Source organism: Antechinus flavipes, chromosome 4, assembly GCF_016432865.1.
Source record: "Antechinus flavipes isolate AdamAnt ecotype Samford, QLD, Australia chromosome 4, AdamAnt_v2, whole genome shotgun sequence".
Classification (NCBI taxonomy): Eukaryota; Metazoa; Chordata; class Mammalia; order Dasyuromorphia; family Dasyuridae; genus Antechinus; species Antechinus flavipes.
Window position 1 is genome coordinate 194,169,361 of NC_067401.1, and position 18,956 is coordinate 194,188,316.

The window sequence follows — 18,956 nt, forward strand, 5'->3', positions numbered from 1 at the left end:
CTCTCTCCTCTCCACCCTTGGCTGGATGAAAGGAAGCAGGCTGACTAGAAAAATCCACCCATCACACTCAGCCCCTAGCTCATGTCAAAGGTCCCAAACCTACTGATTTAGTTAAGCAAGGTTAGAAGAGTAAGGGGCCTAGATATTGCCAGGAAGAAACAGTCACTTTCTCCCCTCCTTGTACAGGGGGGATTGGGTACCCCACGGACTGTTTTAAATTACCATATACAAAGAGTCTCTATCTAAATCAGTCTCTTTTCTGCCTAGAACTGGCCACAGAGGAAGACTGGCTCCTCAGACCCTGGGTTAGGAGGTCATTTTCCCCCCAAATTTTTCTCCCTCCCAATTTAAAAAAAAAAAGTTTTTTTTCTCTTTCTTTGCTCTTGAAGTTAAAAAGAGACAGATTGGGTCAGAAAGATAGATGGATCAAGGAGGCAGTTGTCCCCTTTTTAAAAAGATCTACCATCATCACTCCTGAGGCCAAAAAACTCAGAGAAGGGGAAAAGCAGATGAAGTTTTTTCTGAATAGAACTGGAAAGTGAAGTCAGTTTCAGAAAGAAGTCTGCAGGAGGTCATGTACAAATGGTTGTGTGAATTCTGGTGGTGCATTTGCATGAGTATGAGTTCATGGGTCTGTGCATAATAATAATAACAACAAAACACTTACATAGCTATTTGCAGTGTTTATATATTAGTCTATGCTGTGAGTTTGGCAAATGTGGCCACGGTCATGGACTTTTAAAAACAATTAGGGAGGGCTGGTGATTTTTAAATGTGTGGAAGGTTTTCTCCTATTATCCTGCATCAATGACTCAGTTTATAAGTGGACCAAGCCCTAGGAATGAAAGCTAGGTACTGGAAATGATGGAATCAAGCCCTGAGAGTCACAGAGGGCATTGTTTGAGAACAAAGTTTCAGGCATTCAGGAATACATAGGTACTGCCTTGGAATGTTTGTAAACCTTAATGTACTGTATGAATGTGAGTTATTCTTGTGGCTGCTGTTGCTATTCTTCAGGTATGCCTGTATACATGATTAAATGTGCATGTGCACACATGTGCACCTTTGTGCATCTAGGTATGTACCTGTACCGGCAAATATAAACGCCTGTCTGTTTTGTGTCTTTGTGTATGTACGGGTACAGCAACCTGTACATGTGAGTGCAAATGTCTCTCCCTGCAAACATCTCTAAGTACATAAACCTCTGGTTTGGTTTCACGAACTGTGATCCCCCTCTCTGGAGAGCCAGGAGAGGAGGAGAGCAAGAGCCCGGCACTGTTTGGTCTGGAGCTGAGCGGAGTTTGCATTGATCCATTGATTGTACATGGTCTCTTGCCTGACCTCCCTGCTCCCGGGGAAGCCGTCTCCATGGAGACTGGGCCCGCTCCCCCAGCGGTGGATTGTAAATTCCTGCAGGCAGCAGCAGAGCAGACTGGGGAGGGGGCCAAGGGAGCCCAGGCAGGGGAACAACTACCGAGCCAAGGCCCCATTTGAAAGAAAAAGGGAAAAAAGGAGGGGGGGAGGATAAGGAAGAAGAAGAGAAGAGGGGAGAGAAGACAGAAGGAAAAGAAAGGAGGAAGAGGAAGAGAAGAGGAAAGAGTGGGAGCAGAGGGGGAAGCAGGGGACGAAGGAGAAGTAGAGCGAAGCAAAGAAAGGCAGAGGCAAAGACACACAGAGAGGTTCCCAGAAACGCAGAGAAGGAGCGAGCGAGGAAGAAAGAGGCAGAAGGGCGTGTTTCTTGTCTTTGCCTTTCCCCTCCCCTTTCTCAGGTCCCTCACTCAGGCTCTGCACTCGGGGCTGCTGCTCTCTGGGCGAAACTGGGAATTGGGTGGGATTATAAAAAGGAGCCGCCGCCGCCGCGAGCCCCAGCCCCAGCCCCAGCCACTGCTCCGGCCCCAGCGAGGGCGGGCTGCAGTTCCCCTTTCCGTCAGCAGCTTCGGGTGCCCCTTCGCCTTCTCTCCGTCTCTCTTTCTCCAGCCTTCTTCCCGGGAATCCCAGCAGCATCAGGAGCTTCCAGCGGAGCAGCCGCTGCTTCCCGCATCCTCGCCAGCCCATAGCCACAGAGAGCCAGACACACAGCACACACTCGGTCACATTTACACACACACACGCACGCACACACATACACACAAACATACACGCGCGCGCTCGCGCACACACAAACACGCACACACTCGTGCCCCTGCTCCGGGCCGGAGCTTCGCCCCCCGCCCTCCCTTCCCCTCCCCCTCGCCCTCGCCCTCGCCCTCCCCTGCCGGCCCCTAGCAGTGTGCGGGAGCCAGGCTGGTTTCCGTCCTCCCAGAGGTCTCGGAGACCCTGCCTGCTCTCCCCTTCCCTCCCCTCCGACAGGCTCGGGCCATGGGGTTGGGGAGCGTCTCTGGATTCTGCCTGCTCCTCGTCCTTGTCTACGGCCGCGCCTCTCAGCAAAGTAAAGCCAGCCAAGGTAAGAGGACGCTCTGTCTGGCCCCACTTCCCCCATCCTCTGGGCCAAGGCTCCCAGAACCTGGGCCAGGATGGCGGGGCTGCCGACTCTTCCCTTGGTCTCTGAGACTTGCTGGTCGGGAGACGGGAACTTTCCCGAGGCTGGAAGATGGGGTTTGTGGGGAGGAGCAAGAGGCTGGGGAAGAGCCCGGTCGGATGTGCTGGGCAGGTGTGTTGTGTATGTGCTGCTGCTGTCAGACTAGAGACCTCAGTTTACTCTAATAGCTAGACTGGGTGGGGGAGCTCACACGTGCACTGATGTGTTGCTATCCCCAAAGGGGGAAAACACGTAGGAAACAGGCACAGTAGAGTTTGTAAAGGAGCGGGGGCAACATTGAATCCTAGGTTTTTGTAACTGGAACTGGATTTCACTAGATCCATTTTCCTGCTTTATGTGCTAGAGTGGCCTCCAAGAATGAGAAGAGAGAGAGAGAGAGAGAGAGGAGAGAGAGAGAGAGAGAGAGAGAGAGAGAAAGAGAGAGGAAGAGGGAGGAGAAAGAGAAGAAGAAGAGAGAGAGAGAGGAGGAGAGAGGAGAAAGAGAAGGGGAGAGAGAGAGAGAGAGAGAAGAAGAGAGAGAGAGAGAGAGAAAGAGGGAGAAGAAGAGAGAGAGAGAGAGAAGAGGAGAGAGAGAGAGAAGAAGAGAGAGAGAGAGAGAAAGAGGGAGGAGAGGGAGAAGAAGAGAGAGAAGAAGAGGGAAGAGATGAAGAAGAGAAACAGAGAGATACAGGGAGAGGGAGAGGGAGACAGAGGGAGAGGGAAACAGGGAGAGGGAGAGAGAGAAAGAGAGGGAGGGAGAGAGAGGGAGAGGAAAGGGAAACAGAGGGAGAGGGGGAAAAAGAGAGAGAGAGAGAGAGAGAGAGAGAGAGAGAGAGAGAGAGAGAGAGAGAGAGAGAGAGAGAGAGAGAGAATGGGTTTTTTGCCTGTTTTTTTAAAACATCCTCAAAAACTTAAACTGTGGTCTGAACAGTCTAAGAGAAATCAAACTTTTCAGCCATACCATATTTTCCCCATGCATGGGCAGTTAGACAGCATTTCAAGGCTGCTGTCTTATCAGCTGAAAAGTGTTTAAAGAACAATAGGAGACTTTATGGAAAAATCAGCCAGTCCCTCAACTCTGGATAGGGGGCTGAAAGGGAGAAGAAAAATCTTTGTGATGCCGGCTCCAAGAAGAATGTTGAGTTTCTGTCTCTTTTGAGGGGAAATCTCTTTCGTCCTGTATGGCTTTCATTTCTTATCATAATATTTATTTATTAAGGCCTCGGGTTTCCAATTCCATTTAAATCCAGGTCAGAATTTCATTAAAATAACAAAGTAAAATTCCAGTCTTGGGAGCTCTGACAGATCCCTCTAGGAATTAGAGACAGAGGGGCAAGAAGGGCCTCCAGCCCCCAAACCTGGAGCCCCTTTGCTTATATCCTTTCTCAACTCCCAAAGCTGAGCAGCTCCATCAGTGGAGCAGCCACTCTGGCCTGAGGACAGTTCTTCCTGAGACATCTCTCCCCTCCCCCCTCTCCATGTCCTCCAGGGTGTGAGGGGGGTGGGGTAGGGGGTTAAAGTTGGAGGGAAAAAAAAAAAAAAAAACACCTCCAGGCAAGGAGTTTGAACTGGAGTGGTAACTCTACCTTGCTACTCTGAGGCCTGGCTGGAGCAGCCCAGGGGAGGTGAAAGGGGAAAGTTGAACTTGAAAGTTAGGGAAGCCTGTGTGTCTGGGAGTGTCTGCTGTGTGTCCTGAAGCTCTGAGTAACCAGTCTTAACCTGAATCTGATGTGTGTTATGGATGTAGATGGAGGAGGGGGAAATTAAGGTGAGAGGAAAAAGTCTCTTTAAAATGAGGTAGATACTTTTAAATCCCCTTATGGAAAAGGATAAACTCCTACCAAACTGAACAGAAAAGGTTAGAACATTCCGCTCAACTCTCCCCCCTCCCCCAACTAGCTTCACAAAATACTGCCCATTCATGAAAGAGCAACCCCCCCCCCTCCTGAAGATCTGCAGCTGTCAAATTACCAGTACTCCCCTCCCAACAGCACCACTCACACCCTGTGCTAACTCCCAACCACCTTTTCTCGAATCCTTGCTCCCCAATTCTTGCTCCTTGGCAGCCACCACAGCCACCACCATGGCTGTCTCCCAGCTTGGGAGCAACCCCTCTCCCCACTATGGATTTGCTTGCGTTTTCATAAACAAAGCTGGCTTTTGTAGTGCGTGCTGACTTACTCATAACATGGAATTAGCAGGGGAGTTTAGTCTGAAGGAAGGAACAGATTTCATGCAATAATCTAGAGACAAGATAAGGGCCTCTTTCAAGTTGGAGCCAGTGTCTGATGTGGACCAATGCCTGGGGGGTCGAAAAGGGGGGGAAGAATGAGTGGGGTGCAGCATATCCTCAGGGTTTACATTGACAGATGGTCCAGATGGAAACCACTGGATGGGGCAGGTGTCACCAGGGGCCCTGGGAGTTTCCCCTCATCTCCAGGGTTGGAAGGATTCAATCCCTCACCCCACCCCACCCCCATACCACTTAAAAGATTTCATTCATTCATTCAGCAAATCTTAACTGAGTAATGAGGCACAGGGTAGTGGCTCTACGAGGTGCTTTGGAGCATCCAAAAATGTATGAGATAGTATTTTGTCCTCAAAAAGATACAGTCTTGAAAGCTGGGTGATTTATCTCTCACATTGCTCAAGAGCTGAACACTTATCCTGAGGTAGTTTGGAATTCCTGTAGCTTCCACTTTGTCTCTGATCTTTGTGTCTAGGACCCAGGAACTAGGAGGGCTAGTGAAGTGGGAATAGAAATGGGATTGCTATTGGTGAATAACCCTCAGCTGCCTTTGACAAGCCCTCAATTTCAACTACTTTGGACAGGAAGCTCAGAACTGAGTTCAGCTTGCCCAGATGTATTTAATAGCAAGTTTTCTGAGGTTAGGAGTGCAGGTAGGAAAGGGTGCTCTGGGTTTTATCTCTGCAGGGCAGATGCTTGCAGGAGAATAGAGCTGATAAAACCACCAGGCTGGGGGAATGTGAGCAGAACCAATCTGGGCAGTATGATTTGGGGGAAGGAGGCACTGAGAAGATCCCCTTACTCAAAAATATCTCCCCTGCAGAGGTGCCACCAGTGCCTACAATTCCATTATTGGTTGCTTATCCCTTATCCTATTCTTGATCCTCTTTTAGGATGCAAATGTCCCCTGGGAGGAGTAACACGTCACTAACACTTTAGTCTAAATTAGTTTGTCATTCCCTTTCTCCTTTCAGCTCTGTAGTTGAGAACTCAGGGAGGGCTGGGGCTGAAGACCAGGGACAGGGTGCCGAAACCTTGGTGAAGGACTTTTAGAGAATTGGGAGAACTCAAAATAAATTTTGCCAGCTTCGCAATTTTGTCAAAGCTGGTCTTCTAGCTCAGTATGAATCGGCATGGATGTGTTTGTGAGTATTTAGATGCAATAAATTTATTTTATGAATGAACACCAGACAGGAGTCAAAAGCCTTGGATTCTAGTTCTGACTGAGCATGCTATTAATTAATCACTTCCATTTTTTAGACCTTAGTCTTCTCAAATAATCTATAAGGTCCCTTCCAGCCCTACCATCCCACAACTTACATTTCTCATCAGTGTGTTTTGGTGTATTCAAGTGAATTTGGGCATATGTAGTGTGATTGCAATTATAGGCAAGGCATGTGAATATATATTAACAAGTGAATGCCCACATAGTGGATACATATGAGTGAGTGCAAATGTGAGTGCATGTTGAGTATGTGGTTTTGAGTGTTTTCAAGTGTATGTGTATGTATTTTAAGTAGGCTGACTGGATAACTGAGATAATTGTTAACTTAAAAGCATTAATTTGCGGGGGGGGGGGGGGGGCGCAGTTAAAAAGACATAATCCTTCTGTAGGGCTCAGGTTACAGCTGAATGAAAAGGTCTCCTGGCCTCCTGAGAAAGCTCCTCCCCTGACGCTGCCGGCTCTGGTTCCACAGGATTAGATTGTTTTTTCTCCTTATTATCGATAGGCTTTTGATAAGGTATTTAACTAAAGAGACGAGTCTTGGGGACCTCAAAAAAGACCACTTTTCGAAAAAGCGTTCAAACAGTGTCTCTCTGTCTCTGTGTGTCTCTGTGTCTGTCTCTCCAGTCTCTGTCTGGGTGTATGAGTGTGTCTCTTTCTCTCCCCCACCCCTCTCTCCCTCTTTAATGTGGCTGTTTCCTCTCCTCCCTGCTTCCCTCGGCTCCTGTGGCTGGGCCTTACAGTGAGGGGACTGTTCCTCCCGCCCCTCCTTCCGAAATATGAAATGAGAACCATAACTATGTCAGCAAGTAAGGGTGGCCCCATGGACAGCTGGTTTCTAAGTGTTTGTGCCCCGGTGGGGCCGGGATGGAAGGAGGGAAGCACCCATTATAAAATATTCCTGCAGCCTAAGACTAGGGGTGTGGGGTTTGCTAGGGTCCCCAGCTAGATCTAGGCTCTGAGTTTACCCAAATCTCATCATTCCCCACCCCACCCCCACCCCAGAGCCATCTGCAGGTCAGTCTGCTAAGGGAAAGGTTAGTCTTCCAAGATTAAGATTTCAATTCCATTTCAGTTCATCCAGCATTAAGCATCTAAGTGAAAGACATTCTGTTAAGCCCGTCTCACTTTGTCTCACTGTTCTCCAAATGACCCCTCTTCTCCGTACTCAGTTGTGGCTAAGAGTTTGCTGATGGTCCATTTTTCTCCTCCCCTCCCCCCACTCCCTATTCAGTTGGGCCAGGGGAGCCATTTCCTTTTCTGACTCCAGACCCTATGATTTCTTGATCCTTATACAAGCACTCCCAAATCTGGGCCTCCTAGGGACATTGCCAGGCTTATGGCTGCTCAGGAGCTCTCAACACGGACAGGGATGCTTTCTTGTAAGTTCTCATGTGTTTAAGGGATGGGAAGGAATTCGAGGCAGGAAGAGAATATTTTTAAAAAGACACCTCTCCACTCAAAGACAAGGGCTTGAAGGAGAGAGTTTCTGAAGCCATTCCCTTGAGTGCTTGCTCTCCTGGTGATAATCCCTGGGGAGTGGGGGGGCGGGGGGAGAGAGAGAAAGAAAGAAAGAAATGAGGTAAATCTAGGATGGTTAAGGGGGTTCTCTGGCTTGCTTCCTGTCCCTCTCCCCACCTGCACATTGAGTAAAAGAAGAGAGATCACTCCTGGAGACCTGAAAATGCTCTAAAGGTAAAGAAGCAAGTCCTTAACAAGGGCTGTTTTTGAAGCTTTTAGGGATCCGAGTGCACGAGAACCGGTTTTGGTTGCAAGCGCAGCTGGGACCTGTTGTAAAAAGAGAGAGCCGTGTTTGTGATGTTGGGAATGTGAGGTGTGTGCTCGTCAGGGCGTGTGTGTGAACGTGCGTGTGCATGTGTGTTCAAAGTGTTAGGGAGTGAGAAGAAAAAGGAAATACTGCAGATTGGGTTTTGTTTCTTCTGCAAAAGCAAGGAAGTAGAATGGTTAGCTTCAGTGCCCTGGGCAGAAAACTGAAAGGAAAGGAGAGTATTGTTTGAAGTCCCTTTGAGAATGGTTTTTGATAACCTCCTTCTCCATCCTCACCCCGAGGCATGGGACTGTTGGAAAGTGTTTCTCTTTTTCTGTCCCTTTTTCCTCCCCTTTCTTAGTACCTTAAACACAGAACTTATAAGAAAAACATCCTTTAAAATTGAAATAAGACTGGTGATGCCCCCAAGAGACTTAATTCTGTAATAATAGCAACAAAGATAGTAATAATGAGGATTCACATTTCTGTGAGGCTTTAAAATTTTTAAAGCACTTTCCTCACCCTGAAGGTGAGCAGTACAAGTATAACTATATCCATTTCACAGATGTGGAAATTGAGGCTTAAGAGATGTTTGCCTAAGGTCACATAGCCAATTAGTGGTGGAGCCAGGACCCTAAGCCCAGTCCTCTTGATCTGTTATTCTTCCCACTCTATCACAATTCCTCTTAAAAATTTTCTCATAAAAAATTCAGAGGCTTTGGAATCAGAGAAAAGGGAAAACAAACAAACAAACAACTAATAACCTCCTAAAACTGGAGAAGAAATGGAGAATCAGATAACTTAGGTCAACACTGTAGGAATGTGGAGAAGGAAAAGGGGATGGATGGACATCATGAATAGACGACAAAGCATTTATTATGTGTTTACTACGTGCCAAATACTGTGCTAAGCACTGAGGAGACAGTTCCTACTCTCAAGGAGCTCATGTTTTAATGGAGGGAGACAGCCTATAGAGAGGAATTCATCTGAGAAACAGTTGGGTACAGGGAAGGCAGAGCCTTTAAGACCAAACTTTCCCTTCATCCATTTGACCCTTTCCTTCACCAAATTAACTCTTTCCCCATCTGATCTCCCTCCCTCTCATCCTGGCTATCCAGATATCATTCAGGACTGCTGCTAAAGTAAGTTTTATTTGGGTAAATCCAGAATATGGTGATGGAGCCTTGTATGGGAAAGTGGAAGTTCTTTTCACAGCTAGTTTAAATATTTTTTGCTGCTGTGTGAAAGTACAGTAGAAATGTTTAGTGGAGTTTGAATTTATTGTCAAGGCTCCCTGAGTTTCTTTCCCCTAAAACCATCCCAGTGCATGCATCTGAGCTTATATTCATAAATAAACACAAATGCATCCATAGAATCAATCTTTCATCTCTCTCTCTGTCTTTCACTCTCTCTCTCTCTTTCTTCTTCTTCTTCTTCTTCTTCTTCTTCTTCTTCTTCTTCTTCTTCTTTCCCTTTCTCTCTCCCCTCCTCTTCCTTTTCTCCCTCTTTCTCTTTCTTTCTATTCTTTCCTCCCTCTCACCTTTCTCTCCAGAAATCAGGAATCCTACCTCTCTTTTCTTTGGATTTGGTTGCATTTGTTACTTAAATTTGATTCACTTGGATATGGCCTCTCATTACCCTGGATTCTCCCCGTTCCCAACTACCTCATAACACTCATTACTTCCTAATAGCCCAGATTTCTATTGAAAACAACCTCTTTAAAACTTTTTTTCTTCTCTCTTCATTTCCTTCCTTCCTTTTACTTTCTTTCTTTCTTGTGGGGTTAGAAAGTTCAAATGAAATATTTGGCTCCTGGAAGCTGAACAGGAATCAGGATTGCGCTCCTCAACACAGATGATTAGAGGATGGGCTTTAGCTCCGATGCCCAGGTCCCTGAGCCCAGTGCCTACACTGAGTACTAGAGTGCTCAACTTTTTTTTTTTATTATAGCTTTTTATTGACAAAACATATGCATGGGTAATTTTCCAACACTGACCCTTGCAAAAATTTCTGTTTCAACTTTTCTCCTCCTTCCCCCTACCTCCTCCCCTAGATTACAGATAGTCCCATACATGTTAAATATGTTAAAGTATATGTTAAATACCATATATGTATACATATTTATACAGTTATCTTGCTGCACAAGAAAAATCGGATTTAGAAATAAGGTAAAATTAACCTGAGAAGAAAAACAAAGATGCAAGCAAACAATAACAGAAAAAAGAGTAGAAATGCTATGTTGCGATCTATACTCATTTCCCAGAGTTCTTTTGCTGGATGTAGCTGGTCAATTGGAACTGATTTGGATCTAGAGTGCCCAACTTTTAAGTAGAATTATTTTACTATTACCTTTCCATTCTCCTCCCTCCCTGCTGTTTTCCTTTTTTGTGGCTGTTGACTTTTTTGCTTGGAATTCAAGGCCCTTTACAACTGGGCACTATTTTGCCTTTCTGGCGGTATTTCATAGACCTCTTTTCTAACACACATTCTAGCTAAACTGGATTACTTTTTGTCTCACTAGATGTCCTGCCTTCCTTCATGCTCTTCTCTTTGCCTAAAATGTTTTCTTTCCCTCTCTTCTCTTGGTGAGCAACTACAACTCAAATAGGAGCTCCTTCAGGAAGCTTTCCTTGATCCTTCCTGTCAGAAAAGGCTCCCCATCCCTTAATTCCATTTAGCCTCTAGGACTTCATGGAGCACTTTGTTCTGCACATTTCTAAAGTACTTGTCATGCAACACTGTGTATCATAGTTATCATTAGAGGCCCCTTATCTTCTATTAGACCATAAGCTTCATGAGAGGAGGAGCCCCAACCCCTAATGTGTCTTTCTCTACAAGATAACACTTGATACATCTGTATTGGTTTGAATTGATTTGCTCCACAAACAAGTACAGGGTTGGGGATCCCAGAGCACCCCCGGTATCTTCCCTCTAAATGTGGAGTCTCCCCTAGGGCAATAATATAGAACCATGAGTTTGGGGGCTTTGACCATAAGGCTTGGATATGCAGACCTGAGAGCTCTTGGGTCTCCTGTGACCCACAGAGACAAGTTGAGGAAAGGACTAGAGAGGGGAAGCTGGCTTGGTGGGCAAGCCATGCGGAAGAAGATCCTGATTGGGGACTGGAGAGCAAGATCCTGTGATGGGGGTGGACTGGCAGTTTGTGTGTACTGGGCTTGGGGAGAGGGGGAGTCCAAGGGTCCCTAGGGATTAGGTTTACAAAGAGAACGTTTTTACAAGTTTCTAATTATATTTATTTGGAGTTTTCCTCCAGTGGTTTGAAGCTGTTAACAGCAGGAACCTGCATCTCTGGTGTTTGTTTTTGTTTCTAACCAGCTGCCTGGCCCCAGCAGAGGGGAGCCAAAGGAAGAAGGCACCTGCCCATAGCCACAATGCTTGGCCTTCCAGTCACCCCAGTCCATCCCCACTGCCAATTCCCTGCTCCCCCTTTATTCCAACTCACCCCTCCATGCCAGGTCTCTCTTGCTTCCTGCTGCCTACACACACACACACACACACACACACACACACACACACACACACACACTGAATATCCTGATATTTACTTTTGCTGCCTGCTGCTCAGTTTGCACTGAACATTATACATTCAGTTCATTTCAATTCAGCATGATACAAATCAATTCTTGGAATAATGTGAACCTCTCTAGATAAAGACTATAATTCTTGGTAACATAGTTAATAATGTTTTCTCTGTCTACCACAAAGATTTGTAGTAGTAACAATAACAGATTTCTATAGAGTTTTAAGATTTACAAAGTAACTTGTATCTAATGTTGTTGAGGTAAGTAGTGTGGCAGTTGCTATCACTATTTTCTAGGAAAAATGATTTCCCTAAGATCAGACAACCAAGAAGTAGAATCCCTGTTTTCTTTTTCAGTCAATATTTTTCCCATTACATTATAGTTGAAACCTATCAGGCGCTATAAGTAGGTAAATGATTATTATATAATGCTGTCTATCTCTATTAACATGTCAAATGTGGAAAGATCTTTTATTTTCTTGGAAAGGAAATTATCTCTCCTAGGTGGAAGGAAAGGAACTCTAGAGATGGGGGATAAAGGTGCCACTTCTGAAGTTCTCCTTTCCTTCTACCTTAATCTTTCCCCATTATTCACCTTTGCTCCTGCCCTATATTTGGGGCAATCCCTCAAGCAGCAGCCTAAAACCTCATGGAGCTAGTTCACTAAAACTAGGATATCCTGGGAATATGGTCTAAGGATAATGTTTTGAGGTCATTTCCTTTCAGTCATGAACTAGATTAGGGTGCTCCCACTGCCCCATTTTCCTGGATTTTGTTTTGTTTTGGTTTTTGGATATAGAATCAGGATAGATATATGTGAGTACAAGAATATCTGCACATTCAAAAGATTTTAATATCCCAAAAGGGGCTTGGGTTGATAGGTCTCAACTTATACTAAGTTTGAATGAATTATAGAATCACATAATCTTGTATTTGGAAAGAAATTCTGTGGCCATCTAGTAGAATGCCCTCTGCAAAATTCCGAGGAAGTAGCCATCTAGCCTTTGCCTTGAGATCTCCAGTGAGGAAAATCATGACTACCCACAGGAGCTTGTTTCATTCTGGGGTCTCTCTATTTCTCAGGAGGACTCTTCTTTAGATCATTTTGCCTCTTGATAACTCAGCCATTGCTTCTAATTCTGCCTCTGAGTCCAAACTGAACTGCTCTGGCACTTCTTTTATGATACCCTCAGGTACTTACTTATCAAAGGGTCATAGACCTAGAGCTGGAAAGAACCTCAGAGGCCAGCTACTAACCCCCTCATTTTATAGATGAGTGACTTGCCCAAGGTCACACAAGTGGTAAGCATCAGAGATGGGATTTGAACCCCCATTGTCTGAAAGCAGAATCTACACAGCTTGCCTTACTTACTCAGGTTTTGAGGAAGGAGAAGGCATTACCAGCCTAATGTCCTGGGTCAGATGTCTAAAAGATTATAAAGAAATATAAACATCTGCTTGTCCCAGAAGAACTGGTCAGATAGACAAGACAAATACACATAAGTTCACAATTTAAGATTACAATATGAGAGATGACACGTGGCAGGCAGTAATTAGATGGAAGTCAAATAAGTCTTCTAGGAGTTCTGAGAAGGGGAGAGCCAGTGACGGCAGAATATTTTGGGAAGGCTTTATGGAGAGGGAAAGGCCTTGAACCAAGTCTGCAGACATAGCTTGGTATATTTGAAACTTGGGTTTGAAGATTTTGAATCCTGGCTATAGCATGTAAGTAACCCTAAGGAGGTCTTTAAACTTCAGTTTTCAAAAAGGGTAACATTCATTTTCTGTTGTTCAATCATTTTCAGTCATATCTGCCTCTCTAACCCAATTTGGAATCTTTTTGGCAAAGATACTGGAGTAGTTTGCTATTTCCTTCTCCAGATCATTTTACAGATGAGGAGACTGAGGCAAATGGGATTAAGTGACTTGCCCAGGGTCACACAGCTAGGACTGAAACTAGATTGGTACCTACATTTTCCCTGACTCCAGGCTTGGATCTCTGTTCACTGCATCGCCTGACCGTCCTAACATTGCATTTTCTACTTCACAAAATTGTTGTGAAGAAAGTGCTTTGTAAATCTTACTTTGCCAATGTAAATATTAATTTTTATTGAAATATGAGGAGGCTGTAGTATGATGGAAGGAGAGGAAGAAGGGACTGATGAAAGTAAGTAGGCTGGCCTGATTAGAACAGAGGATTCTTATACTTAAGAGTAGGAAAAGGTGATGAGACTTAAAAGGTAGGCTACTGTTCTCACCCACTCATTCATGCCCTCAAGCCTAGGAAGAAGTGGGGGTGGGCTCCACCTAGGGGTGTCTGCCTTACCTGCAGCCTCTAGTTCTTCCTTCAGCCACTGACCCAGATGAATCCTCTACTATGCACTGCACATTTGTTAAGTAGGCACAAGTGTGAGATGGATCAAGCTCCACCTCTCCTTTCTGCCATCTTCCCCCTCTTGCATTTTCCACCCTATACCAGCTCCAAGCATTCTATGCTCTCATGCTGCCCAAGACAACCCACTCTGGGGCTTCATTCAGGCCAGTCTTCCCCAGGCAGCACCTTATGCCACATTGTCAACAAAACTTGCCTCCCCCATGCCCTATTGCCTCCTTGGAAAGCTCCTTAATTAAAGAATTCATTGAAATACCACTTCTTTCAAGAGGCCTTTCCTGATTCCTCAAGTTACACACACACACACACACACACACACACACGTATGTCTGTACCCCTATTACTTTTTATTTATTTTGTGTCGATCCTTTATATACACATCTATGCAGAGGTTCTATCCCTCCAGTAGGAAATAAACTCTTTGAAGTCAAGAATTAATTTTTTTTTGAATTTTTACTTGTAGTTCCTAGCAAGGTGCCTAAAGCATTTGTTTTGTTGTTGTCCAGTTGTTTTCTTCCTGATTGATCTCTTTTGTAGTTTTCTTGAAGTGGTTTTCCATTTCCTTCTCCAGTTCACTTGACAATGAGTAACTGAGGCAAACAGGGTTAAGTGATTTGTCCAGGGTCACACAGCTAGTAAGAATAGGCCAGATCTGAATTCAGAAAGATGAGTTTTCTGGACTCCAAAGGCATCATTCCATCCACTGCTCCACCTCAAACCTAAAGCATAGTAAGTTCTTAATAAATGATTATTGATGGATGAACTGGTTCACATTGTAGTGATAAGACTTTCAGAGGTACCTGCACTTAAACATATCTCCTAGTGATAACAACATTTTAACTCAAAAGACTGGTCCCAGGATAGGAGCTCAGACATGTGGTCTGTTGGTGGTAGAAGTATTTTTTGGCAAAAGATCCTTGATTGTCCCCAAATTCTCATCATGTAAGTGTAGTCTATTAGGCGGAGCAGTAAAGAATGCAGAAGAAAAGTTCTTACAAAGCTTAGCTGGTGGACCAGCTACCCTGTGTTCTGTCAGTTGGAGCCAGACCCAGGAATGTGTTTTGGACATCATTAGAATTCCCCAAATCATAACTGGAAAAAATTGAATGAACAAATAAATCCAGCAATTATACAACATCAGAAAGAAGGTACCAGCTCCTCAAATAAAATAAAAACCTAGTCAGCAAAAGCAGGCATGCAAATGCTATATTACATCCACCCCCTTTAGGCTTCCTTCATTTAACTCTTTTCTTCATTTAACAAGTCCTGGTTTGCCATTTCTGAGGCAAACAGGTTGAAGTTACTGGCCCAACATCGAAAGCCAGTAAGTGTCTAAGGTCAGATTTGAACTCAAGAAGATTAATTTTCCTTACTCCAAGCCTAGTCCTGTGTCACCTACCTGCTGATGAGAACAAAACAACGATGTAACAATTCATGACAGCATCCATTGTTGGCATGTATTGACACAGTGATAACAGCAAAGAAATCTATATAAGAGGTCAGAGAAGGGAGGTGACCAGCAGGGAAAGTACTGGTAAATGGGTACAACACATTTCTCCATACTTTCTTAAGTCTAGACAATCAATAAAATGATAAATAAGCTGGTTGCATGGTAGAGTAATGCAGGGGGGTCACTCCTCGCTCAGTAAGCTCTAGTGGCTCCTCATTTCCCCAAGAATCAAATGTACATTCTTCTATTTGGCATTTAAAAGTCCCTTACTACCTGGTTCCAGCTTACCTTTCTAGACTTTTGTTGTACATTATTCATTTTCATACTCATATTTCATACATTCATATTCACTCATTCTAAGTTTCAGTCTGCTAGGTGAGGCAGTAGGTTGAACATCAGGTCTGGAGTCAGGAAAACTCATCTTCCTGAGTTCAAATATGACTTTATAGATACTCTGGGCAAGTCACTTAATCCTGTTTTTTTCAGTGTCCTTATCTATAAAATGAGATGGAGAAAGACATGAAAACCATTACAATATTTTTACCAAAAACCCCTCGAATGGCATCATGAAAAGTTGGACATGACTGAAATGATTGAACAATAAAAACCAGATGCCTTGTGCACCTTGGCACTGGATTCCAGTAATTTCTCTTACTTCCTCCCTGTGGTGTCTTCTCCCCCATGATGGTACAATTGCCAGCCTGTACTGCCATAATTGGCCAAGCAAGAGCTTGGGCTTTAAATGTAGTAAGAGGAATTTGTTGGACAATGGAGAAGAATTTCTGGGTTCTAAGAAGCAAAGATCCTGGAGAAGACTTCTGAGAATCCCATGAACAGCAAAGAGAACAAATCTGTCAAATACTTAAAGAAATTCATTCAAGCTCTTCATTAGAAGGTCAAATACTGAAGTTGAAGCTTAAATATTTTAGCCACATAATAGACAGGACTCATTGTAAAAGACCCTGATGTTGGGAAAGATTGAAAACAAAAGGAAGGGTGGACAGCAGAAGATGAAATGGATAGTGTCATGGAAATAGCAAACATGAACTTGGGCATACTTGGAGACATAGTGGATGACAAAAGGATCGGGGATGCTAAATTCATGGGGTCACAAAGAGTTGCATGTAACTAAGTGGACAACAACAAGAGGCATAATATTTTGAACATATTACCAAGTATCTGCAGACTTTGAAGGGGAAAGACAGTGACCTGACTGGGCTAGGCTAGGGATCACCTTCCTTGGGGGTAAGAGGATAAGTGAGATGATCTCTTGAGATTCCATGAATTTGAGGTCTTGCGGAATGCTCAAGATTCAGAATAGCCACCCACTCTGTGATTTCGTTGTAAAAGGAATGATCTAGTACTAGAACAGAAGCCCATAAACAGAGCAGTTTCTTTTCTAGTCATCTTAGGACTTTCCTAAAATGGCTTTACCATTTCTAATTGCCTAATTTTGGTCCCAGGGATGAATTGAAACTTTGCTGGGGATGGATTGCAGGACCCATGCAGAGCTCAGTCAGAGTGGTAAGAGGCCAAAGAATTTAATTAGAACCACTTGGCCTCTAGTCCCTGGTCACAGTGCTAAAGAAAATCCTTTAGGTAAGAATAGTTGCCCAGTTATTCCCTCCAGATTAGGGATCAAGGGACTCTTTAAGCCATGCAGTTAGCTTTCCATTAACTTCTTTATTTTTGATTTCCTCGATGTCTTGCCATATCCCCTCAGCCTTTCCAATCTGATCCATCTTTCAAGGTTCAATTTAAGCCCATTCTCCACAGTCACTCACCAAACAATAGGTAGCAACTATGTGCTTGTGATCGACCCAAAGACAAAAAATAAAGCAATCCTTGACTTTTAGGAATTTCTAATCTATCAGGAAGATGACTATACATACAAATATTGGGGGGAGGGGGAGAAGGAAGCACTACCAGCTGAAGAACTGGAAAGGCCTTATATAAGCTTTGAAGGAAACTAGGATTCTAAGAGGTGAAGATAAGGAGGAAGCCTTCCAGGCATAGAATATGATATCTTGTGCAAGGAACATCAAGAATGTCAGTTGGATAGGAACTTTGTTGTTCTGTTTCGCCTAACTCTTCATGGCCCTATTTGGGATTTTCTTGGCAAAGATTCTGGAGTGGTTTGCCATTTCCTCCTCCAGCTCATTTTACAGATGAGGAAATTGAGGCAAACAGGATGAAGTGAGTTGGCAATACATAATAGGTGTCTGAGGCCAGATTTGAACTCAGGAAGAAAAGTGTTCCTGACTCCAGAGTGGCACTCTAACCAATCGAACCACTTAGCTGCCCCATCTGAAATCTAAGGAAGCATTATTTCTAGAAGATCTCTGTGCAAAATACATAAGAGTTAAGGATGGAATGGATAATTAGCCAGCCAGATTAGTCTAAGAGTCTCCACAGTTGTTAGGTAAAGAAGTAGGGGACAAAACTCTGAAGGGCTGGGGCGTGGGATGACTTAATTTTGATTGAGGAAAGGCAAACATGTATACCAACGGCTATTGCTCAAGAAGAACAGACCTGGGTGGAATATCAGCAGGTAAACCTAAATGTCTTCCATAGGCACCAGACTTTCATTATTTTTGCCTAAAAACAGTTCTGCTCTTTCCTATAATGCAAAAGACTGAAAGGGATGACAGTGGAAGTAGGGAGATGATTGGAAAAGATAAGGGGGAGTAATCAGATGTAGAATTAGACTGCTGAGAAGGGTTAGGAAGTTTAAATGTATTTTCCCTTTTTGGGGTCACTAGGAAAAGCCCCAAACTCATGGAAAATCAAAGTAGTAGAAAAACTACATACAGGGTAAGGTAGGCGGACTTCTTGGGGTCCTTTCTCCTGGGCTACCCCAATAGCTTAGAATGGATGGCTGAGATTAAAAACCTCCAGGAGGGGAGGATCAGGACATTCTGTTGCCTCTAGAAGGGTGAGGTTTAACCTCTTTTGTTTCAAGGACCTTATTGGATAGATGGTGAAGCTTATGGATCCTTCTCAGAATGTTTTTAAATATTTAAAGTCAAATACAAAGCATTACAAAAGAAAATAATTATACAGGAAGAAAGGAAGGAAGGAAGGAAGGAAGGAAGGAAGGAAGGAAGGAAGGAAGGAAGGAAGGAAGGAAGGAAGGAAGGAAGGAAGGAAGGAAGGAAGAGAAGGAAGGAAGAAAGGAAGGAAGGAAGAAGAAAGAAAGAAAGATCATAGGTTAAGAACTCCTCTTAGAATTAAATACAAATCTTCTGCTTAGCAAGTAAAATCTTTACAACTTGGATCCAGTTTACTTTTTCAGACTTATACATTACTGCTTTTCATACACACTACATTCCAGTCAATCTGGTCATTTTGCTGTTCCTGAACACAAGATATTCTATCCCCATGCCTTTACAGAGGCTGTCTGTCCCCTTGCTTGGAATACACAACTTCTCCTCATCCTCATTTCTCAGAAATTCTAACTTCCCTTAAAGATCAGTTCAAGCACCATTTCCTATATAAAGCCCTTCTTGATCTTCCCAGATGTAAGTGCCTCCTCCCCCCAAAATTACCTTGGGTTTATTTTGTACATATTTTTTATATGTGGGCGTGAGGATATATTATTTACCTTGATAGAATATAAACTCTTTGAAGTCAAGGATTGTTTCATTTTTATCTTTGTAGCTCCAGTACCTAGCCCAATGTTTGGCACAGAATAAACATTTAATACATGCTAATTGATTGATTGATTGATGGGAGAATAAGGATGTCTATTTGATGAAGTGTTTAGGAGATGAATGGCCTGAATAACTTTCAACTTAAAGTATAATACAGGGCA

The 18,956-nt window shown here is 43.9% G+C and overlaps 1 protein-coding gene and 1 long non-coding RNA gene across 2 annotated transcripts in view; one reads left to right on the top strand and one right to left on the bottom strand.

Moving 5' to 3' along the window:
* The first annotated feature begins 1,427 nt into the window (after positions 1 to 1,427).
* The window catches only part of SCUBE3 (signal peptide, CUB domain and EGF like domain containing 3), a 50,084-nt gene continuing 32,555 nt past the window's right edge, over positions 1,428 to 18,956 (top strand). The window contains exon 1 of the mRNA XM_051996453.1: positions 1,428 to 2,443. Coding sequence (XP_051852413.1) covers positions 2,359 to 2,443 — 85 coding nt within the window. The 5' untranslated portion in view covers positions 1,428 to 2,358. The remainder of the gene's footprint in view (positions 2,444 to 18,956) is intronic.
* Positions 14,127 to 18,956, bottom strand: part of LOC127561173 (uncharacterized) — a 65,028-nt gene continuing 60,198 nt past the window's right edge. Inside the window, exon 4 of the long non-coding RNA XR_007953475.1 lies at positions 14,127 to 14,411. This is a non-coding gene — a long non-coding RNA (uncharacterized LOC127561173). The remainder of the gene's footprint in view (positions 14,412 to 18,956) is intronic.